General features: G+C 42.3%; 1 protein-coding gene across 1 annotated transcript in view; it reads left to right on the top strand.

The window, feature by feature from the left end:
• NCAM2 (neural cell adhesion molecule 2) overlaps positions 1-25,616 on the top strand; it is a 260,790-nt gene that overhangs the window by 102,922 nt on the left and 132,252 nt on the right. The window contains exons 10-11 of the mRNA XM_025200916.1: positions 7,927-8,114; positions 16,032-16,128. Of these exons, the coding sequence (XP_025056701.1) occupies positions 7,927-8,114; positions 16,032-16,128 (285 nt within the window). The remainder of the gene's footprint in view (positions 1-7,926; positions 8,115-16,031; positions 16,129-25,616) is intronic.

Here is a 25,616-nt window from a genome sequence, read left to right as displayed (position 1 = left end):
CGCCCCCCGATCCAGCAAAACCCTCCTGGACCCCAGCTCCATACAGTCCCTGCCTGCACCACTGATCACTCCTGTGGACTCTACTTGACCCCAGGACTTCTCCAATCCCTCCCATAGATGCTGCTTGCCCCCGGTTCCTCCTGCTGATGCCACCTTCCCTCCAATCAATCCTGCAGATTGCGCCTGACTCATCACTTGTGTGGCTCACAACACCCCACCATCTCTCCTGCAGGTCCTGTCTGTCCTCCCAGCCCCCTGCAGACATCTTCTGCATCCCCATCCCCCTGTGGATCACTCTTGCCCACCTGATCTCTCCCACAGATTGCACCTGCCCTCATTCCTCCTGTAGATCCTGCCTGCCCCCTAATCCCCCTGTGGATCCTGCTCCCCCTGAGCCCCCTGCACACCCTCAATAGCCCCAAACCTACTTGTCCCCTCCTCCAACCACCCTCTGATAGCCCCTCTGTCCCAAATTAGATTGGATATCCATTTTTAATGCAATCTAACCTCTCCCTAGCCCTCCCAAATGCCTACACTCAGTCAAAAGCTATTACCTCCAATGAAATGTATTGTTTCCCCTTTTGCTGACCTTGTAAGGTCCCTTGTTTGGAGCAGAGTAGAGCTAAAGCCCTGTTAGAGGAGGCAGGCTGTCTAATCCTGTGAGCAGGTGCCTTCCTGTGCATGTAGACCTCTTAAGGTCTGTTGGAAAGAGGCTCCCTCTAGTTAAGTTTAGGACTCCCAACTTGCAGCTGTCTGGGCGTAAAGCCCAAACTAAATATCTCTCTCTCTCTCTCTCTCTCTCTCACACACACACTCACACTCACACTCTCTCTCTCTCTCTCTTTTTAATACTGTACAGATTTATTTATTTCAAGGGGGGGAGGGAATAGCCAAATATCTGAAAACCTTTGGTCTTCACATTATAAGTATAAACATGAATTGGCCATTATAGGTCCCTGGGCACATGTGCTGAATCAGGTAATTTGCCATATCCAATTTTGCATATGACTCTGAACATACACTAGGGCTGGATCTATGAAATCATTAATTGAATTACCTTCTGGATGTGACAAATGATGTATTAGTCTGTACTCCTCTCACGGTATCTGAGACATTAAGCCTAATGGGGATATTCAAATATATTGCGACAGTTTTCAGACAAGGATTTGCTTCTCTACATAATTTCCTTATCCAGTTTATGCAGAACTTCTTTTCATGGTTGCTGCTGATTTTTTTTCCCCATTTGAAAAGAGCAAGAATGCTGTGAGTTTACTTAACACCTTAATTTGATTTTTTCTAAAAGCCATTCTAAAACTATAGTAAGTTTACATAATATAAGGCATGCCTTTAGCTTAATTACATACTTTTACTAACTGTTTTTGCTGTTTCCAGGCATTTTTTTCTTTCTCTACATAGGTTAAAGTGCTTTCTTTTGACACTACTTCTCATTTTGCCATTCCAGTTTACAATAACATATGTAAAGTTTGTAGTGCATTTATAGGAGCTGTAGTTACTACACATCAACAGTAGCTTTTATACTGCTTTCTTTTTAGTAGAGACAAGCAAAGTTCAAATGTCTTATACTTCTATTTTCCCAGAGTTTTTGTTGCATGCAAGTTTTTTGTTCAGCTTTTTATATTGTTATGAGCCAGTCATTAAGTTTGGCTTCTGCCAATTTTACCAAAATTCAAACACAATCAGACCTAAAATTATTGATGCAGGATCATATCTATTTTATGAGGTACATTAAGTCCAGTGTACTTTTTAACTGACCTCTTGCTTTATCTTGGAACCATATCATTTCAGAATATATTGCAGAAAAAGTGTGGTTGATTTCTTATCAGATCTGTTTCATGCAAGGCACAATGAGTGCTGTATTGCAGGTGACCCTAGTGCTAGGCTGTAATGTATTCATCTCTGTTTTGAAAGAGATAGGGCCTTCAACTTTGTTTCTGTGATTTTTAATTTATTGCATAGTTGTATGGAAAATGCTTTCATTTTTGTTATACAATAGCACAGAAACATTTAGACTTCAAGTCGTCCATAAATTAGCAATAATGGACTTGGGTAAAATATAGATAACAAAAGGAAATGTAGCAGTCTGTTGTGGCTTTCTAATCTCTCTGTGGCTGTTGGGGGATATGCACTCCCAAGAAAAAGCCTGTTCATTTGTTTCTACCTGCATATTGCTTATTTTCAGTTGATAACAATTGCTATGGCCACCAGAATCGGCTGGCATTATCCCCTCCCACTCCTATATAGCAGTCTGTATAGCCTAATTTCCAATTTTGATTTTGCAGAGTTTATAGTTGTTACACTGCTGGGACACAGCCTTAATAGTGTAAAAAGTTAAGTACAGACAATCAAAAAGCCCAAGGCAGAATCGATCCAATCTACACAGGTTTCTCTAAGCTGCAGAGTTTGAAGCAATTAACTCACATTCACTCTCTAGTTGGGGGAAGCAGGCAAATGCCTATACTCTTGCACACCTCTCAGCATGCTGGATATTACTGAGGGCAGCTGAGCCCAGCTCAGGTGGTTGGCAGGTGTAGACAGCCAGTGGCAGGAGGCATGCTTGCCCCACTCAGTGGCATGGGAAGCTATGAGCTTTGTCCAATGTAAGGTTCACTCCAGGTAGGACGGAGGCTGCAGGGGAGCAGGGCTCATCAGCTGCTTCGGGGGAGGCAGTGCCAGGAGTGCATCCCACATTCCCAGCCCAGGTCAGCAGGGCACAGTGTCCCTCCCCTGTCTTGAGCCCCTGGACCATGTGCCAGAGCAGTTTCAGGAAGGCCTCACAGGATTTCTCATCCAGAGCTAGCACCAGGTTTGTGACTGAAGACGGATACTCTGCAAATATGGGGCTTCAGTTCCCAGGGAGGCAAGGGTGTAAGGTGCTATGGGCAGATTCTGGGCAGATCACAGCCAGGCATGTTTGGTCATGTCAGTAGAGCTGACCATTTTTACTTTTGCTGCTGGCTTTGGCTAAAGACCCACTATTCAGAGCCCTTGCCTCTGCTGCAGCAGGGCTAATAGAGGCCACAAAGGAGTTATCAGAATGCAAAACGAGCAAAGAAACTTAAACAAATAAACTGTCACTTAGCTGTCTTCCAGAAGTTCTTCCCAGATTTCACCTTCTGGTCGCCTCTTAAATTTCAGAGGTTTTGGAGAGCCCGCAGGCTTGTACAAACAAACAATCAAACAGACAGGAGCCCTCCTTTTGACCCCTCCCAGTGGCTGCTTAACCCCTGGTCACCCCAGGCTCCAGGCACCCTTCTCCCTGACAGGTGTAGCCCCCTTGAGGCTGCTTTCAGCATTTTTTATTCTTCCCTCTGCTGGCCCACGTGGGTGACTCTTCCTCCTTCACTGCATCTGTGTCAGCTCCCTTGCTGGGAGACTCACTGCATCCCCAGACCTGGATCCTCAACCTTCAGTGAGTCCTTCCAGGTTTGGGCTGGGTGTGGGGTGGGTGTGCTGCAGGTTGTGGGGCTGTTCAGATTCCCCCACACCCATAGTAACAGGACCCTGCCCTGTTACAGGGGGGCTGCCATGCCTTTCCCAGAGCTGCTGTAATGGAGGGTCCTGGAGCTCAGGTGGGATGGGAGGGACACCCTGCCAACCTGGCTGGAAATGTGGGGTGTGCCTCTGGAACACTGCTGGAAACAGTGTTCAGCCTCCACAAGAGAAGGTTGAGAGGCGACCTTTTGGCTGCCTACAAGTTCATCACAGGGGCACAGAAGGGAATTGGTGAGGTGTTATTCACCAAGGCGCCCCCGGGGGTTACAAGAAATAATGGCCACAAGCTAGCAGAGAGCAGATTTAGATTGGACATTAGGAAGAACTTCTTCACAGTTAGAGTGGCCAAGGTCTGGAATGGGCTCCCAAGGGAGGTGGTGCTCTCCCCTACCCTGGGGGTCTTCAAGAGGAGGTTGGATGTGCATCTAGCTGGGGTCATCTAGACCCAGCCCTCTTTCCTGCCTATGCAGGGGGTCGGACTCGATGATCTATTGAGGTCCCTTCCGACCCTAACATCTATGAATCTATGGAACCACTTCCTTCCAGAAGGTCATGAGCCCCTCTCTTCCCTTGTGTCTCTGTCTTGCCGGGTTGTCAGATGGAAAGGTCAGGGCTCAAGCCAGCTAGGTGCTTGGCTGGAGCAGCAAGCCACAGCTCCTCAAAATGGGGGGAGGTTAGGAGGTTCCACAAAGTCCCCTGGGATACTGGTGAAGAGTGACCTACCTTGATTCAGCAGTGAACCTGGCAGTGACATTCAATACACCTGTCCCACCGAGGTCAAATAAGTCTGATACTACATCTATCCAAGTCTATCTTATATTGAGATTTGCCATTTTGAAACCTGTCTGTGTGCCCAGAACTTGACTTTTGTTACTGCTATAGACCTGTTTCTGCCCACCTAAACCAGAAAAAGTATCATGTCTGTACCTGGCCATGACGTGTGTAGTTTTATAATTATTTTTTCCCCCCAACATACACAGTATTCCTATAAGAAACACATTGTAAGCCTTTGTGAGAGACCTAGTAAAACTACTGCACCTTCTAAACACAGTGGAATAAAATAAATAATTAAAGAAATATAAGAACCAAATAAGGGTACACCTTTTTCTATCATGATTTTTTGTTCTGAATGTAGATTCAATCAATAATCCAGATAATCATCATGTTGAGCAAGCTATGCTTAATCTGCTCTCCTTTTGGCTGCATTACTACATCAATAGAAATTTTCCTCTATTGAAAATATTTTGAGAGTACTTTGGGAAGGATGATCATTATGCCTGTGGTTTACATTCTGCAAATAATCTGAATTTATTTCTGGTGTAATGTATTCCATTGGTTTTAGTCTTCTAAAATCTTTTTTAAAGTTGGGCCCTCCTTACTTCATAGCTACCTAATCATGTTCTAGTTAGATCATGAATGTCTCTGGAATTTGATATATATGTCATATTGTTAGATCCAAGATTTGTTAGCCTGAAAGACGGGCAGCAGAATGACTGTTTTCTGAGGCCCATTGAGAAAAATGAGAAACATTTTTGCTTGGAAGTGCCAACTATTGACATTAGATGCATGGTTCTTTGAAAGATGTTCTTTCTTTTTGTAATTTACACATCTGTCATTTTGCCTAGTAGCTTTTACTGGAACTGCTTTGGTCCCTGATTTGATTCGGTGGAAATTCGGCCCAATTTGGTGGCCGAATCTCTGAATCTGAATTGAATCAGAGGACCGTTTAATCTCTCTAAATAGAATTGGAACACTCCAAATTGATTCAGAGAGTTTCAGAAAGATTCAGTGATTCAGACACAGACACGGGTTTAAATGTTTTTTCTCCATACCTCTAGGTAGTAGGCAGCTCATGAGTGCTGCAATGCTGGGTGGCATGGAATGTCCCACAGAAATGCGGGGGTCTCCTCAGCGTGCTCAGCAGCAGACCCAGAAGTGGACCAGAAGCACTTCTGGTCCACTTCTGGGTCTGCCAGGGAGCACACAAGGGGCCCACCCGCACCCTGCCATCTTGGCAACTGGTGCCTCCTGGGTCTAGGAGGGGCACCCAGGGTTCCCCCATGGCCAAATGCCAACCCGGGGAGGGCAGGGGCCTGGGGGCCCCCCTGCGCGCTCCCTGGCAGATCCAGAAGTGGACCAGAAATACTTCTGGTCCACTTCTGGATTTGCTGCTGAGCACGTGGAAGGTCCCCCCACACTCCTGTGGGATGCTGGATCCACCCCAGCATCTCAGTGTTCATGAGCCACGCTGGTACCTCGAGGTATGTAGAAAAACATTTAAAGCTGTGTCTATGTCCAAATCGCTGATTCTCCGAATCAGCATTAAATCTTCAGATTCGGATTTGCCCAAATTGAATCAGGGACAGTAATCCAAATCAACAAATCGAATCACTGTCCCTGATTCGGGCTGAATCCAAATCAAATAGGGCCCACTTCACACACCCCTACTAAACATGTATAAGTACCCTGAACATAAGACATGGTTACTTATATAAGGTAAAAAAGCAGATCTTTAAAATTTAGATATGGCTATGTTTTTAAGAAACAGATAAGATTAGGAAACTTTTATTCTTCCAAAATATGTGTACATGCAGAAAATTACATCCCTTCTTTGCTTAAAAGAATTTTGGCAAACTGTTAGAATGGCCGTAGGAAAATAGAGTTCACTATATCACTAGCCAGTTTTTCAAAACAGAAAACCAGATGGTAGTTTCTTTTTCTTTTTCCTTTTACAAGCTCACTATTCACTTGTAAAAAACAAACAAAGAAAAACACCCCCTCCCCCCACTAATTTTAAGAAAGTATAAACAATGGTGTACAAATTGCTTACTCAGAATGTACCATGGATTTGTAGCAAGTTCTGTCCCACCTGAAATGAATGTCAGTTTCTTCAGTATCCCTCCAGAAAGCTCTCATAGTCCTGCCCCATTTCTCCAACTATGGCTGATGCTCCTAGCTTAATACTTCAGGGTTGCTGACTCTAACAAATCATAATGCAGACAGATGCTGTGCACATGTTCTCTTTCAAAAAGCTGCATTAATGTGAAATGTCAAATCTGCAGCCCCACTGCTATTGTATCCTTTATATAAAAATATTTGTAGGCTAAAATCTGCCCTTTAGATGTTATAAAAGTACCATATTTTGAAAGTAAGTAAGCATTTAACTGCTGCAAAAGTCTAGCAGTGATTAAATTACATGGTATTATAACTTCTGGTGGCAAAAGATGAGTATACTAAAATAGGATTCTAGGAAGACATATTTTTTTCTTTCATGATTGGAGCCAGGTTCTTCCCTCAGGAAGTTAAGTATTTCTACAAATCTTTGCTATCTTTGACCAATAATATATCATCCTTCATCTGTGGTTAAAACTCCCAATAATGCCAAGTCTACTTTTTGATCAAAGCCAGGATAAATTCCTGTAAGAGCAGCAACATTATACTAAAAGATTAAGCAATTTCACAAAGGCAAATATGGAAGGAGTTTATACATATGCACCTCAAAAACACAATTAGTTTTAAACCTTTCCTGAGGCCCCTTTTTAGCACTTAGTTACATTTGCTTTAATCTGGTGTCAGGGCCCCTGATGGGCTGCCAAGTGTGTATATTATATTTGTGCATGTGTGTGTATTATATAATTTTCCCTAAAAGTGAACCCATTATTTTAGTCTTTCACAGAGTTATAATTTGTCATCCATGTCATCTCTTTCGTATTGTGTAATACATTTGATGTTGACTGATAAGTCATTTCACCCACATTTGATCAAGCTGGTTTTCAATTCTGTGTTGGATTATAGTAGTATCAAGATTGGGTCTCGTCTGTCTGATGTTTTGTAGAGACGTATAGTAAAACACAGTTACTGCTCCCAAAGAATTTATTGTGGACTTGGACTAGACTAATCATCAAAATGTATGTCAGAGTGAGTGATTTAAGTTCATGACATTATATTTGGCAACCTAGATATTTTGGGTTTAACCTGCTGTATCACAACTTTCAGACCTACTCACTGGTGAGTAGTCCCTCCAGCAGGTTGAATATAGAGGAAGAGACCTTAGACCAGAGATGAATGAGACTTGAAAACTTCTATGGAGATAGATTGATACAAGTTTCTATCCATGTTCAGGTTCTCAGGCCTACAACTGAACTTTCATCATGGCATACATAAGCATTTGTTATAGAGAGCTGTGATCAGTAAATTATTTTCAAGTGACATTAATGATGGACACCAAACATAAGTACATTTTTGTTGAATTTTTGGAATTCACGATAAGTGACAGTGTAATAATCCATATTACGAAGTGACAGAGTAGTAATTTCACATATCCTTCAGAGCCTCAAAGCTTGCATATTTAATGCATTGCATATTTTAATGAAATATAACAGCTAATATATTTGTATATTTCCTTTTTTCCAGATGCTCCAACATTTGTGTCAAATCAGACCATGTATTACTCTTGGGAAGGCAATCCCATCAATATAAGCTGTGAAGTGCTAGCTAATCCTTCAGCTTCAATTCAGTGGAAAAGAGGAAAGTTAGTTTTACCTGCAAAAAATACTACTCATTTAAAGACCTACAGTGCAGGAAGAAAGTTGATATTAGAGGTAAGGCATTAAATAAAATGAGATTGCATTCATCACGGGGGAATCATTTAATTTCTTCACCAGTCAGTCCCCATCACAAGGGTTATATCAAACTATTAAAAGATTAGCTCTATGACACAATAAGGAAGCTTCATAAAACAATCTTATGAGTTATTCATCTCAATATTCCTTGTGATCCAATTAGATAATAGCCCTCAAATTTCAGTATTTGTCTTTCTGTCATTTCATTATTTTCAGTGAAAACTGGTATAATTTGCATTGCTTTGAAAGCAGCAAATACAAATTGAACATTTTAAAATATTTAAGCTGATTGAATAGATTAATATTAAACACTGATTTTGAAAACCAAGTCAACACATGATACCTCTTTCCTTGATATGAAAAGATGGGTTTTTTTTTTCAATTCCTGTCAAAGCAAGCTGGTATTTGCCATACCAGACTACCACAGCAGTTAATATTAGTTGTTGGTAGTCTCCATAGTAATGCCACTGAAAGAATAAAGAAATTAAACTCCCTTCTCATTCCTGGAACTGATCCTAGAAAGTCAGAGATGAGCTACATTTTCCCTAATTTACAAGGAGAACAGAGAAAATACGAGGGAAAATCATGTCTATCAGGCTTCCTGAATTACTTTCCACCTGATAGAGGGACATCTGCCCTCTCGTTCCATCATTCTGCCCTCATTCTCAGCTCTTTATTAGGATCTCATCATTATCCCCGACTTAAACTGCCGAGGAAAGGAAGTTGTCTCCTCAGTGTATTGGACATTAGGAGCCTTGCTACACAGTAATTTTGGGCAAGTCCTGGATCTCTTAATCCCCGGATTGTCCATACAATAACACCTTAAAGTGGTTTTAAAAACGTGTTAAGTGGCTCTAAATTGCATTGTGCCAGGTCAGGATTATCTCTGATCTGCACTACACAACTCATGTTCCATTCAAGCATGGCCACTTCCCATACATGTGCTGCCCAAGTTGAAGTCCTCTAGTATCCCAGATCTCTCTCACCTCCCCCTGTAGAGCAGGGATAGCAGCCTGTCCTGGCTCACCAGGTCTCTAGTGGCAACTCACAGCTACTGTTCCTAGTCCTGACCCTGCTTACCAGGGCTAGGGAAGACATTACACATAAACCAGTTTAAATGATCAGAAATTGGTTTAAACCTGTAACAAAATAGAAGTTCAGTGCTTATAAACCAGTTTGAAAATGGCTGAAACCAGTTTGAGACAAACCTGGTTGAATGTAGTATCAGACTTAACTGATTTGGGTCAAATTGGTTTATGCCATGTCTGTCCCAGACCCCTTGCTGGTTTAAGTTAAATCAGAGTCCCCCAGCATCCCAGCATGCTGTCTGGGCTGGGCAGGGCTCTCATCATCATCAGGGCTGCCTCCTCCTCTCTGCTCCCTGGCTGGACCTCTGGCAGAGACTTGCAGGCACAGCAAGATCTGACTGGTTTCCTTCTGCTTTCCCCCTCCCCTCCCCACTCCCTGCTAAACAGGGATCCCCCATCCCCTCTGCCTTACACAGACACCTCAGCATTAGCTAGCAGACCACATGCTGGCTATGGTCTGTGCTGTGGCAAACAACAGTTTCACCTTAGGGCTTTTTGGAGCTAATCAAAGCTCAGATGGTAATGTCCCTCCAATCTTCTTTGTTTAAGAAGAGATGAATTAATGAGAGAGGCTGTTGGTTTCTGATGGGGTGATAAATGCTGATAACAGAGCTGATAAATGTGGTACTTTAAATTGCCAATTGCTCAAATTAAGAGGGAGTAGTTATAACGGAGGATAAGGCAAAATGCCTCATTTATTGATTACATGAAGCAGAAACATAAGCTTGCGTACATTGGTCATACAAACAGACATACAAACAAAACCACTCCAGTAAGATGTTATAGTTACCAGCAGAAGTTATTCAGTGTTAGCACTGGATGGCCAGTCCAGGCTCATGGAGGGTGATGAGCGGATGTAAACCAATATGCCTGTGTTCCAGGAGGTAGCAGAGAATAGATTCCTTATCTTGGCTTGTCTGCATCTCACTTCTATAGGGATTTCAAGTCTTTGGTCAGCATTGGGGTTTTTCCATGCTCAGTTTTTAATTAGAGGTTCTTTCTTCTCAACTTGAGGTCATTCCAGTAAAGTTGGTATTTCCGATGAGGTCATTCCAGTAAAGTTGGTATCTCCTAGTTGGTATTTCTGCCTTGAAGCATTGTGTAGTTCAAATGGAAGGATATGCAAAATTCCTTCTTCTTACTATTTTCTTCACACCTGATCACAGATGAGTTCTTCAGCCATCCGTTAATTAGCTTAATTAGTTTACTATCTGGTAACTCATACATTGGCACCTTGTTCCTTACACAATCAGTTAAATCTTCTTCTGTTTTCATGCAAATAGTTACCATTCTTTCACCATTCACCCTCTCAGACAGACACTCGCGTACACAGAGCATACGAAGTTCATTTACTCATATCAAGCAGGGAACAAGCACAAAATGGAGTTTTAGTTGTTCATACAATCATAGAGGTTGATCAATTCAATACTATTATCATTTAAGCATAATAACTAATATGCAAAAAATCATACTACAAATGCTCTGTTATCAAGGAGGGCGGGGGGGGTGGAACCCTTCCTAATCCTGCTGTGGCCTGGCCACACTCTCAGCTCAGCCCCATGGAAGGGAAGGATGCTCTAGTCCTCCTTGGCTTCTACCCTGAGCCACTGTAGGCATGTGCCTCCATTTCTTGGATGTCTATGCAATTACAATGTGATTCAGCCTAGCCAGATTAGACTAACCTCTAAAGACCTAATCAATTCAGGCTCAGAATTTTTTACCTGTCCCTAGCCCAGGTCTCTGGTGGCAAGTCACAGAAGGTGGAGGGCAGTCAAAGAAGGTTTGTAGACTAAGAGTGCGACTGCTCCAAACACCAAGCTAGCACTAACACGCATCAACATTCGTGCAGCACATAGGAAAAGGTGTAACAAGGCCCTATTCCCCACCTTTCCCTAAACCCACTTTCAATTTCCCACAGAACGAGACTCTAGATGGAATGAATAGCTGCACTAGAAATCTTGAAGGTTGTTGTAACTTAATCATAACCTCTTGACTTTGGAGCCAAGTGATTTTTGACACTTTGGAACAAGCAGCCTTTCCACCCCCCCAAAATCACACAAGCATGCCTTGGCTAGTCTGACAGAAGAAGGGGGAAAAATGTATATACCTTACTCTGGGCATACAGAGACCAGTTACTGCTGTGAATTCCACAAGCTTCCCACTAGCTCGTGTCAGTTCCACATGCATTTGAGGGAAGAGTAATAAATTCATGAAGGAAAAACTACTATTTTTTTCCTCTCAATCCAGAGATGCATCCAATGTCATAAAAGGTTGTGCTAAAGATGGTAGAAAGTAGCATCCACATTTAATATAAACTTAGTACCTAGGCTTAGTAGGGCACTAAAACTAAGTGGAAAAGAGATGTCTTCCTAAAGGATGGCAGTGATGCTTAATTAATTAATTGGTATGAAGCATTTTAAATTGAGAGGTTGAAAATGTTCTTAGACACAAAAGAAAAGATTCATTGCTGGAGAGAGGTCATTTTTCAATATTATATGTATAAATTATCCAAAACTTAGTAAGTAATGCTTTATACTTAAATGGAAGATCAAAAGCATAAACATACTATCAATCAAATATAAATGTACTTTAAATCTAATTTTAATTTCTCTTCTTTATTTCTGAATCATTAAATGCTGCAGTGAGTTAGAGAGAGAATTGTCTATAATATTAGCAATTATCAATATCTGAGGTATCAGTTCCAAAATTGATATGAAGGTTCCATAGACATTATCCTTTTCTTATTGACATTAACAAAACATTATAATTGATTTCCTTGAGAGCAAGATAATGGGTTTTGGGTTAATAGTGAATTTATAATGCAGAAGCAACAAACACTTCTAGATACCTGTTTTCTGTCCTTATCTTTTTACTGTTCTCTTTGAAGTTTTGTTTGTAACTGTGTCACATGAAGAGGAGTTCATAATTGAAATGTACTTTTAAAACATGAATTCGTTGACAGTTTGTTTGGGGCTCCTATTCAATTTTAACAAAAGTGTTACTGAGAGTCAGCAACTAAAAATGCAATATTGTATGTCTGAGAATATCTGGTTAACAAATGATCTTTGCACCACTCAAGGAGAATTTTGCTGTATGAAAAATCCTTTCTGTGTTTCTTTCTCATTTATATATTTGCTTGTTCCCCATGTAAGAGCTGCTTCTCTTTTCACTGTTGAGAATGAATGCTTGGAAAGTCTTTGAGGATCTGATGAGAAATGTTCCAATTATATCTTTTGTTTAGCAAATCTGTTTCTGCTTGTTCCATCTGTTACTGGTGTTAGCAATGTTTTATACTATAAAAGGAGTAAAATGTTCAGAGCTGTATGAAAAAGATCACCAGAAAAATATACAATATTTTCAACTATGACTACTTAAAAATATTCCTAAATTCTAAGTCCAACATTCAAGCAAAATTCCCATTAATTTTATAGAGTGCTTTCCTTGAAATGGAAAGGCTTCCATAGACATGATCCTTTTCTTATTGACATTAACAAAACATGGGAAGATTATGTACTGTACAAGAAGCAGATTATACATTTTCAGTTGCATTCAAATGAGAATGCCATAGCTTGAACTAAAAGAACCACCACTTATGTATAACAGCAAAATTCTTAAAGAAAGGCATATGGGCCATACTGCTGACAGACGTAGGGGGGGGGAGGGGAAATGGTGCTTTACTTTCAGCTCAGTGCAGCCCCACACCAAGTGCATGGCCAGAAGAACTATGTCAGTTTGACCTGGCTCACCCATCTGTATAGATCATGCATTTCAGTGGGGCTTTTGCCTTTTTTATCTAATAGTTTTACTCTTTCAGTAAAACACTGTTTTGATGGGGTGGGGGAGGGGTTTCCCCCCATGTCTGTCAATTTTCATACTGAATTATCCTCCTACTAAAACTAAGTATACTCCTGGGGGGGGGTCAAGTAGGGTCTGCAGGAAGGAATTTGGGGGGCAAGTGGTGTCCACAGTGTGGAACTATGGAGGCAAGGTGATCTGAGAGATCAAGGAGGTAAGCAGAGTCTGCAGGGGGGACTGAATCATAGAATCATAGACAGGGTTGAAAGAGACCTCAGAAGGTCGTCTAGTTCAAACCCGTAAAAGCAGGACCGTCCCCAGCTAGATTATCCGAACTAAGGATTATCCAAACTAAGGATTTGTTTAGCTGGGTCTTAAAAACCTCCAAGAATGAAGACTCCACAGCTTCTCTGGATAATCTGTTCCAGTGTCATATTACCCTTCTAGTGAGAGAGTTTTTACTAATATCTAACCTAAACTTCTCTTGCTGCAATTTGAAACCATTGCTCCTTGTTCTGTCGTCTGCCATGACTGAGAGAATGGTCTAGCTCCATCCTGCTTGGAACCACGCTTCAGGGAGTTGAAAGCTGCTATTAAATCCCCTCTGACTTTTCTTCTACAGGCTAAAGAATCCTAGTTCCCTCAGCCTCTCCTCAGAAGTTTTGTGCCCCAGGCCATTAACCATTTTTGTTTTCCTCCACTGGACTTCTTCCAATTTGTCCACATTCTTTCTGTAGTGGAACCCCAAAACTGGACAGATGTAGCCTCACCAGTGCTGAAAAGAGGGGAATAATCACTTTCCTTCAACAGCTGGTGCTGTTTCTACTAATGTAACCCAGTATACTGTTACCCTTCTGTGCAGCCAGGGCAGAGCCACACTGTTGGCTCATAAGGGTACCACTGATTAGTTTGTCAGAGGGAATTGGGTGATTGGGAACAGGCAGCAGGGTCTGCAGGGGTGTTGGTGGGGTCCAGAAGGGTTTGGAAGTATCAGAGGAACTAGTAGGGGCCCTCAGGAGGTTTTGGAGGGGGGTGGCAGGGGGCTGTCTTCCCCCCTCCAGGACCAGGGGCTATTTTTAGCTTCCTGACCCCTCCCACCCCCAGACAAACAAACCTCCCCCAGTGAACCAACCATCATTACATCCCACCCCTACCTGCACCCTGACTGACTTCTTTGGTTCCCAGCACCAAGAGTAGCTTGTCGGATGGGGTGGGGGTGGTTCTGGATTCAGGTGGCCTGGCTGGTCTGTGAGGGTTTGAGAGTTGTCTGTCAGGGGAAGGGGCAAGGTACTGGGAGGTTAAAATAGCACAGTGCCAGAGAGAGAGAGAGGAAAAGTGCAGCCCTGGACCTGGGGCCAGCGCCTGGGCTTTCCCAGCTCCGAGACTGCGTTGGGAACTGTACACAAGTTCAGTTAGATTAGGCTCATCTGATCCAATGTAAGTTAAACTACCTTGGATATGCAGTTAATTTGGGTTGTGTTGGCCATTTTTAGACCAACCTTAACATCTATACAGTTCATGTTTGGATCCACCTAACTAGGGATCTAAGTGTAAGGTCTGTACCAAGGTGTACTAAGTTAGATCAGGTGGCCATTTTTAATGCAAATTAACCTCCCTTTAACCTCCCCAAGCAACTGTATGTACTCTTAGGTCATCTAGGTGGCTCAGGGAGCGGGGGCAACTCCCAGTGCTACACACACCCTGGGAGAGCACCTCGGAGCTGGGTGAGAGTGCCTGCCACTCCAGGCACAGCTAAGCTCTTCCTGGTGGGGGACTAGGCTGTGCTGCTCTCCAGGTGGGCAGTGGCATGGGGGGGCTATAGCAAATTTTGGGGTGGCTGTGGGCCCCCCTCCCAGTGCTGCCATCACCCGGCCCAGCCCCCTCTGGGAGGACCTCGGCACCTCCCCTGCCCCAGCCCACAGTGACATCCTGTCTTCACCCCATACACAGATCCGGGGGCACACCCCCCCCATGCCCTCCCGGGGTGCGCACATCGGCAGGAGCCCCCCCTCCCCATGCCCCCCCAGACGAGCTGCTCATGGCTCTGTCCTGTGCTCCACCCCAGCTGTGCAGCACCTGCCACAGCCCCAGTCCCACTTCCTCCCTCACTGCGGGGGCCTTGTTCTGCCCCGCCCATGCCCCTTCCTTTCCTCCTTGCCCCTTCCCCCCACAACAGACTTACCAGCCAAATGTTGCTCTCCAAGCTGCCTGGCTGCATATTGGCAATAAGATCAGTATTGGCCAATAGGGCTAATTAAAAATTGTCCATCTGTATTGGCTCAGAAAATCTTTATCAGTGCACCCCTAGTATTTAGTCTTTGCAAATCTTTCACATGGCTTAATTCAAAGGCCCATAAAATACAACCCCTACAACTTCAAGGGAGGAGGACTTTAGATCACCAAGAACAGGCTGTAGCTCTTTATTTTAAGAGTCTCTGTTGTTATGCATTGATTAAGAGGGAAGTGGAAGTCATTACCTAAGTAAGAGAATAGGCTCAAGGAGCTCAGATAAGTCACTGGGTCCTATAGATATATGCAGAAATTATGTAAACTGCTTTTCATCTAGAACAACTGGAAACCTGAATAACAGTCTCACTTAATGCCTTGGACAAGAGTAAGCTTTGAAAGATGAACAGGATAGCAGAATATTCACTTCATATTATTTATCCAAACAACAATTTGTAGTACCAGGAATTGTGGCATAAAGCAATACACCCAGGTATTAAGGATTGTCCTGGTGTACTAAAGCACCCTGAAGTGAAATTGTGGCTCTGAACAATTCACCATCTGCTAGTCAATAACTTCTGTTCCATGCAAGTTGTGAATGAATAGAACTCGTCATAATGTATGTTTTACCTCACTATTCTGTAAGAATAATGTTAAATAGAGTGAAATAAGAGATCTTCATACAGTTTAGCCAAAGAGTATTTAAATGAAAAATGCTTAGAAGCTTTGAGATATTGTCATTAATAACTGGAAAATAGATGGTAAATTGTCTTTGTTTATTTTAAAGATTGCTCCAACATCTGACAATGATTTTGGACGATATAACTGTACAGCTACAAATAGAATAGGAACAAGGTATCAGGAGTATACACTTGGTCAGGCTGGTAAGTACAATCTGTTGTCACAGTTACGTACTTTTTGTATTCTGTCTTTTTATTCGCTTAGGCCCTGTCTGCATGTGCAGATAAAGGTGCAATGGGATCTAAGGTGCAATCCACACAGTTCCAACTCCTGCAATTCCATATGTGCATTAGATCCCATCATGCCATGTTATCGGGGAAAGGGAGCCCAGTCCTGGATTCCCTCTGTACCGGCAAGAAGCAAGCTCCCATGACAAGGAGCCCCATCAATTGAGGCTTCCAGCCTCGGAGAGCAGGAGACCTTGCTACACATGCAAATTAAAGCTTGATAGCAACCAGCTATAAAGTTAGTACACATTTTCCAAGTCTAACTTTATAGCTAGTTGGAGCTTTTTATTGTGTGATAAGTGTTTTGCACAGGTAGCTGGTCCAAGGTAACTACACAATCCCTATGATTGTTACAATAACATTGAGACAATGTGGAAGTGAAGGAAATGACTTCTTCCAACATAAGAGTCCTCCTTGAACTAAGAGGGAGCACTTACTAAAATTTGGGAAAATGTGACTAACTTTTTTTTTAAAACACTGGGGTCTTGTTTTCTTGAGTATATTGATTTTACGTTGTTACGTGTGTTTTATAGCTGTCTGAATAGGGAAGAGTCAGGTCTGTAATTGTTCCTTCCAAAAGCCAGGATCAGAAAGAGTATTGCTGAAAAACTGCAGCAAAGCCTATCTTCTAAAAATTTCAAACCAGGTTTGGAGATGAAATGTGCCCAATTCTGCCTTCTGTGGTATGCTTAAGAAAATGGGTTGCATAAATGCAGAGTGGGATCTGGCTCAAGGGCATTAGATTAAAGTCACAAACTGTGTGGCAGAGTCAGATAAACTCTGAGGTGTTAATGTAGATGAAATATTAAATGCTCTTCTCCATTTATTTGATTTTATGGAAATATGAAAATAAGATTATATAGTTTTACATTGGCAGAGTTTGACACTTGTGTTCAGTTTTGTAGAGCACACAAGGTCCAGGGAATGAACTATTTCTGTTAAATAATTGGATATTTTTGTGGTATTCTTTCTTCTTTCTGTGTTTCAGTGGTGGGACCCCTATAGAGCAGTGATTATACACCAAGCTAGCAGATCTCAGAATGTTAGAGACCAGTTTTTTAGTTTGTGTTTATCAGCATAGCTCCACCACTGAAGTTCATAGAGCAATACTCTTACCTTAGAACTCCTGAAGATCTGGCCATTTATTTTCCAGCATAGATATTTTCCATCGTACAATTAGGATGTAAATACAATATGTTTGGCTTTTTGCTTGCTCTTGTGTGTTTTGTAAGGAGTTATTTCTATACACTTTTTCTGTGCTCTCAATTGTTTCAGTTGTGACAAAAAATGTGAAAAGAAAAGAAAAAAGTTTGAGATATAAGGTGTACTCTTTATAACACTGATGATTATGTTAATATGGCAGCCTTGCTATAATATGAACACCAGCCTTAGTGCCTTACAGTGACTTGACTTTTTAATTTTTGTGAGACATTGAATAGCAGAGTGGTTGCTTTATTTTTAGCACTTCAAGACTTGCAAAAACAAATTGTGGTGTTTACAAAGAGAGTTATTATGTAGAGATTGTCAACAGCTTTGAATTTTTACCCATTACTTAAAAAAAAAAAAGAGATCATCTGACAGTATTTACTTTTTATTCTGTGGTATGTCTCTCCTTGTAACAATCAAAGCAGCTGTACTTCCAGAAGTACCTGAATTTATGTATCACAAAACAAGTAGATTTCCATCTGGCCTCAAATGAACCTGCTGTACCCAGAAACAAATAAACAGTATGACGTATGCACAAGCGGCATAATGTAAAATACACTCAGTTCCCTTTACTAATAATCTTTTTTTGTGGTTAGAAGCTGCATTATGACTTTACCCGTCTTCTGACCCTACATTGATTTACCTTTGCTGAACACCTTGGGCTCAAATCACTATCAGTACAAATCATTCTTGACTGTCCTACATATTCAACATCCCAACAAAACAGAATTCCCACAGTTTAGAGGGAATCCCACAAATTAAATAATTTACCTTAATTTCATAGTAGGAAAATAGACAGGATCAGCTAGTGGAATCTTTACTCAGATAGGTGAGCAGTTACTCAAATGCCTCCATTTATTTCAGTGGGATCTTGCATGAGCATGTTTACACAGTTGGGCCCCAGAACATATATTTAGCAGCTCATCTGAATGTCTTTATTTAATGATCCAACTTAATGTTAGCTACTTCTCATGATAATAGATTTATGTCAGAAATCTAATTAGAACAAAAGAAATTGTATACCACTAAAAATGGAAAGAGTTGTTTGATATAGCAACTTCCTACAACTTTTCTTTTTCAATAACAAGCTTTCTAGAGAGCTCAAAAATACAGGGGAGAAATAACACTGAGACCTAATTTCTGAAATGCTATAGAAAAGCAGTGAGCTCCAATCTTTAAAATGGCGGCAATAAGGGGTCAGCCCTGAGAAATGACCACAGAGTCTGTAGCAGCAAAGAAAAGCAGCCAGTCTCCTCAGCTCCCCAGTCATTTTGGGTGAAGTAATGAATCTTATCAGTTATTCAGTGCTGAAGGCATGTCTCTTCATAGTACCTCCTAATTGAACACAAATTGGCTCCAAAGGAAGATGCAACATTCAGTGTCCAGCTCAACACTCATGTGCTGAACATTCCTCTACTATAATGAAAAACAGACACTGTCCCTGTTGTTAAGTTCCTATTTCTTCCTGCCAGACAGCAAGATCCCATTATCCTCTTTTCAAAGTTTCTTCCCATTTATATGTCAGCATCCTCCCCATGTCAGCAACATCAGTGCCTACAAAAATGGTCCATACCCTTCCATCTTACGCTAATGAAATGCAGTCTGTAGATGTTACTGAAAAATACTGTAATATTTTACTGAAGGAGAAAGTTAAAGTTAGTGTTTGTGTCTTGTCAGAGGGTTCACTGACTTTCTATTGCTTAAAATCTTTACTTCAAGACTATACTAAAAGTGTGGGTAAATTATATAACGGAGTCCTAAATTTTTTTGAGTTTCAGCCGTCCAACTGGTATCATCAAAGATACTGTGCCATGCAGATCTTTAGGAATTATTATTTTTTAAATGTGGAAAGTATCATTTGACAATAACCAATTTATAGTTTCCCTTTTCACTATACAAAAGCAATCTGTTTCATACTCTCATAGTGCTTAGGGTCGGAAGGGACTTAAGCAGATCATCAGGTCCGACTCCCTGCCCTAGGCAGGAATGGGTGCCGGGGCCGTATCACCCCAGCCAAATATCTGTCCAGCCTCCTCTTGAAGACCCCAAGGTAGGAGAGAATACTACCTCACCTGGGAGCCCATTCCAGAGCCTGGCAACCCTAACTGTAAAGTAACGTCTTCCTGAAGTCCAGTCTGAACCTTCTCTTTAACAATTTGTGGCTGTTATTCCTAGTAACCCTGGATGGTGCCCAGGGGAACAGAGCCTCCCCTAATTCCCACTGGTCCCCCCGGTGAGTTTGTAAACTGTCACCAGATCCCCTCTTAGCCTTCTCTTGTGGAGGCTGAATAGATTCAGGCCCTTTAGCCTCTCTTCATAGGGCCTGCCCTGCTTCCCCTTGACCATGCAAATGGCCCTCCTCTGGACCCTCTCAATACTAGCCACATACCTCTTGAAGTATGTCGCCCAGAACTGGACATAGTACTCCAACTGCGGCCTGACCAATGCCACATAGAGGGGAAGCCTTACTGACTGCTTCCTCACATTGGCGGCTCATGTTCATCCTGGAATCAACAATGACTCCAAGATCCCTTTCTGCCACCATGTTGACAACAAGGGTGTTCCCCAGCCTATTGGTGTGTTTCTGGTACCTCTGTAATTTGTCTAGATCTAGCTAGAATCTGTCCCTCCCCTCCATTGTGTCCACCTCACCCCACAACTTGGTGTCATCAGCGAATTTGGACAGCGTTCATTCCACATCCAGATCGCTGATAAAGATGTTGAATGGTACAGGCCCCAAGACCAAGCCCTGGGGGACTCCACTGCCCACATCCCTCCAGGTCAAAAATGACCCTTCCACCACCACTCTCGGGGTGCAACCATCTAGCCAATTTGCCACCCAGCTACCTGTAGGCATCAATGCCAGAGTCACCTAGTTTTTTTAAAAGAATATGGTGGGAAACAGTGTCAGAGGCCTTCTTAAAGTCCAGGAAGATGACATCCACCCTGACACCTTCGTCCAGGGACTTTGTGACCTGATCATAAAAAGAAACCAGGTTAGTCAGGCAGGCCCTGCCCTCAGTGAACCCATGTTGGTTGCCCCTGAGCATTACCTCCCCTGCTGGGCCCTTGCAGATGTGCTCTTTGTTAATTTTCTCAAAGGTCTTCCCAAGGACTGAGGTAATACTGGCTGGCCTATAATTGCCAAGGTCCTCCTTTCTCCCCTTCTTCTAAATGCTGACCACATTGGCCCTTTTCCAGCCCTCTGGTACCTGGCCAGTGCCCCACAAGCACTCATAGAGCCATGCCTGGGGCCCCGCTATGACCCCTGCCAATTCCCTCAGCACCTTCAGGTGAAGAGCATCTGGACCTGCTAATTTAAATAATCCAGCCCCTCCAAAAGTTCCATAACTAGGCCGTCCCTGACCTTAGGCATGTCAGTACCTCCCCTGGGCCCATCTGCAATTCTAGTGGGGGAGATGTCCCCATCCCTGTTCAGGAATATGGGGACAAAGAATTTGTTAAAGAGGTCAGCTGTTGTGTTTGCCGCTACCACCAGATTGCCAAGCCTGTCCTGTAGGGGCCCCATGTTACTTCCTATGTATTTGAAGAAGGACTTTTTATTATCCTTAATTCTGGTTGCTAGGCTTAGCTCCTTCTCTGCCTTGGCCTTCCTAACAGCCTCCCTGCAGTCCTGAGCAATGGAGGTGTAATTGTCCTTGGTGATGCCCCCTTGCTTCCACTGTTTCCTCAGTGTTTTCTACAGTAGTGTACTGTACATTACTCCAAAAGAAATACCTTACTCCAGCACCAACATCTCTTTTTTAGACACGATGATCAGTATCCAAAATTATAAAATACAGGCCACGTTATACAAGAAACCCACAGACCAACATACATATCTGCACAGAACCAGCAATCACCCTAAACATACCAAAAAAGCTGTGATATACAGCCAAGCCCTCAGATACCACCGCATTTGTACTGAAGAGAACACCCGGGATTGCCACCTCACCCATCTTAAACAGGCTTTCACCCAGCAAGGACACTCCTCCAGAGAGGTAGATCGCACGTTTGAAAGAGCCACCTGGATACCACGTGAAGAACTGCTGCAGTACAGAAGAAAAACACCCACAAATCGCACACCGCTGGTTATGACCTATCACCCATCCCTTGAACCTGTACGGAAAATCCTCAAAAAATTGCAACCCATATTAGAAAAAGACCCTATTCTTAAAAAGATCTTCCCAGAGCCACCCATCCTAGCCTTCAAACAAGCACTGAACCTCGCCAACCTCATCACCAGAAGCAAACTTCCTCAAGCCCAGAACACACCAAAAGGAGCTAGGACAAGAGATGCAAAACCTGCCAACACATCTCCACCACCCCCACTATTACTACACCCCACAACAGAGCCATCAGCATCCCAGGATCTTACAGCTGCACCTCCAAAAGTGTAATATACCTCATCCAATGCACCAAATGCCCTGATGGAAAATATGTAGGAGAGACCAAACAACAACTGCGCACCAGAATGAATGCACACCGGAAATCTATCAAAGACAGGAATACCCAATTACCAGTGGGGACACATTTCTCACAGGAGGGCCACTCTCTCTCCAATCTCTCAGTCCTGATCCTCAAGGGAAACTTACACAACGCTTCCCAGAGACGAGCCTATGAACTCCATTTCATCAACCTCCTGGATACTAGAGATCATGGACTAAATATAGACATTGGACTTTTGACACATTATAATCTGCCTGGCAACTGACTCCCCAGCCCAGCCCCTGGCTTCTTTACTTTTCATTCCATCCAGGAAGAGCACACACCAACTGCTGAAACTTCCTTAGCCTGACAAAGGGTTTTTGAACCCGAAAGCTTGCTTAATAACTATTTTCCAATTGTTTGGGTTGGTCTAATAAAAGATATCAAATTCACCCAAGGAACCTTGTCTGCCTATGTCCTTAGACCAACACGACTACAACCTACACCCCTGCATACCTTACTCAGGTCATTTTTAGGATTCATATGTATTACAGACCTATGGATGAGGAAATGTGCTGAAAACTAAAGGTTAAAAATTTGTATTAGCCTTGGAAATTATCTCTGTTGTGTAATTCAAATAATAGTATTTTGCATTAAAAACATATTTCATCATTTTCTGCTGATAATGCTGCAGCAGAGTAAGAAATATCTAATCAATTTAAAAATAAACAATATAGGTAGGGTGACTATATGTCCCAATTTAACTGGGACAGTCCAGGATTTTGGATGCTGGTCCTGGCCAGCTGATGAGAATTAAAATGAGCATCCTGGAAATGCAGGGGCATGGGGTGCAGTGCAGCAGGGAGGCAAAGCAGCATAAAGCAGCTTGCTGTGCCAGACAGGTAAGTGGGCAGGCACCGCCACTGCCTGGTGTGTGCCTCCCCACCCTGCCTTTGCCTCCAGCAGTGTCACTGTTTTGGGAAAGTGGTGGTGGAGAGTGTCCTGTATTTCCTATTTTTTCATATGGTTATCCTAAATATAGGGTACCATCCTGCAATCCTTCCTGAAAATTGTAAGTGTTTTATGCACACATTGAGCCTGAGGAGAATAAATATTTGTTTTTCTGTAATGTGTTCTATTTAGATTAAAAACAGAAAAACAAACAAATGAAAATTACACCTGTAGGAAGACAATACTGGTTATAATAGGTGGTAAATAGCCATTATTTTGTGTTTTTCTTTTGATTTATGAGCTACATTTTATAAATATTAGAGGCATTATCTTGTATAAGCTACCTAGTGGATGTGGACCTTACTTTCTTGAATAGTCTGAGTAAATTCCATCGGTCTTCACAATATCAAGTGCCAGACCAAGCTCTTAGTCACTTCTGTTTTATTCAACAGTCTTACCAGATCTGCCTGTGTCTCTAGTAGACTAAGGCCACAAACCAGCATTCATTTCTAGTGGTGGAAATGTCTGAGAAGCTACCCATGCCTTTCCCAGACCAGGATCTTGGGAATAGGTGGGGAGCATCCCTCTGTTTGCAGAGGGAGCAATGTAGGAAAGGCCCCAGTACATTACCCAAGCCTGGCAAGGAGCAGTAGCATCTGTCCTCCATACCTTTCCCAGAGTCCTCAGGAGGAACCAAGCAGTGGGGAAGCATGCAGGTGCTCTTTCCTGATCTCAGATGCATTGTTTGATTCACATGAGGCTTCCTGAGTTATCGGGAGTCATACAGATGGCATCTATCACAACCACTTCCCCATCCCTGTGGAGCACAGAACATTTGCTTTTGAAACCCAGCTCCCTGAGCCCAGGAATTAAAAGGTGAACGAGACTAGGAAAACTACCTTTTCTCTCCTTCCCAACATTCAAGGTGGGAGAAAAAGAAAAATAGGAAACTATATTAAAAGAAGTCTTGTCTTTGTATTGCTCTGTGATATTGTCCTTGTATAGAACAGTGATTCCTTGTATTATAACCACACTCAGAAACAGTTTCATTTGGTTCAAATTGGAAGACAGTGAAGCTATACCAGCATATACTACCTGAAATGGTGGTCCAAACCATAGCTGACATGGGAGGGAAGCACAGAGGGCATGTGCCTCCCCCAAATTTCTCTGCCAATGGTGGGATGTGGGGCTGCAGCCCAGCTGGAGCCAGTGCCTGGCAGCAGTTGGGGTGGTGGCAATGGCATGGATTTGTGCCCCCCAACTGTCCAACACTTACGCATTGTCTATGGTCTAAACTCCCAAAGCAATATCACTAAAAAGCCAGAGATGCTGTGCGTGGATTATTGTAAGCTTCTCTGAGTGCTTCTACACAAGACTTTAACTGTGCAGTAGCCTAATTCTACTGACCAGTAGTGTGCAGGGCAAAATCCATGCTAATATGCTACAGCTCAGTATTATTAGGCTACTGAGCAATTAGTGTTACTAAAAGCTGTGTGCCAGCACTACGACACAGTAGCACCAATTACAGCACATTGATTTAGTACTCTCTCCAAATTCATTTGCTGCCACTTCAGCTCTAAATGCTGTGTTGGCTACAAGTAATTCTCCCACGTATGTAAGAAGTTGACATTGGCTCAGTTTTTACTAATTTTATGCAGAATTACCCTCAGTATCAGCTTTAAGATGTTAGCTAGAAGAGTTTATTACCATTCTGATTATGAATTTATTGTTTGTATGCATTGTGTATTTGTTATGTATTATGTTCTTACATGAAAGCCATATTGAAATGCTGTACAGTAAATTGAATCTAAGTAGAAGTATTTGCAAGGGAAATAGCATGCAAATGCTATATACTTATCAGTGATTTATTTCCTCCTTTTAATCCAGCTATATCGCATATGAAACTGATGTCAATTTTTCAAATGGATTAGCATCTTTTCACTGTGGCAGCAAATTGTTTAACATGTTTTCAATGAATTCTGCACTAAACTCGATCCATACTTTTTTGCAAAAGAACTGTATCAAAGTTCTGTGCAAATCCAAGTAACTCAAGTTGTATTTCTTGGTATATAATATTTGGAGAATGATAAATTAGCTGATTTAGAAATGCTTTATTCAGCCTATTTATATATCGAAAGGCATCCATGAGGCCTGTAAATAATCTCTACGCGTTTCCACAAAGATACCGCAAAACTGGTTCAGTGAGAGTGATAGGAAAATGCAAGTTCTCATTGACAGTAAAAGGAGAGCCTTTAAAGCTTGGCGGAATTACATCAATTACAAGCAGCAGGAAAACACATTACCATATTAACACCAAGACCCAGAGGAAAACTCAAGAGTGAAAGAACAAGTGGTGGGATGACAAAGCGAAAGAGATTTAAGAGTTTTTCAACAGCTATGACATGCTTAGTTTCTTCAGCACAACCAAAGCTTATGGGTCAAACACACAAGAAGCCATCCCTCTGAGGTCCAAGGATAGAAAAAAAACTCCTTAAAGATAGATCTGCCATCAATTCTTGGTAGCAGGAGCACTTTCAGGAGCTTCTGAACTGTGACTCTAATATCAAAGACCACACCATAAAGGCCATTCCACAAAATCCCACTAAGGACTACCTTGCAGATCCATTTACTTAAGAAGTCTTGAAAGCTGTTAAGCAGATGAAGAACAACAAAATGTGGTCCTGGTAGAATACCAAATGAAATGTATAAGCAAGATGGAAAAATGTTATCTTACCAATTTCATGTCCCTATGAAAATCTAGAAATATGTTTCAGATTTCCCAGATTCCCTATGATTTGAGATATGCCAGAATTATTACC

Source organism: Alligator sinensis, unplaced genomic scaffold, assembly GCF_000455745.1.
Source record: "Alligator sinensis unplaced genomic scaffold, ASM45574v1 scaffold382_2, whole genome shotgun sequence".
In the NCBI taxonomy this organism is placed as follows: Eukaryota; Metazoa; Chordata; order Crocodylia; family Alligatoridae; genus Alligator; species Alligator sinensis.
This window is presented reverse-complemented; position numbering and strand designations above follow the sequence as displayed.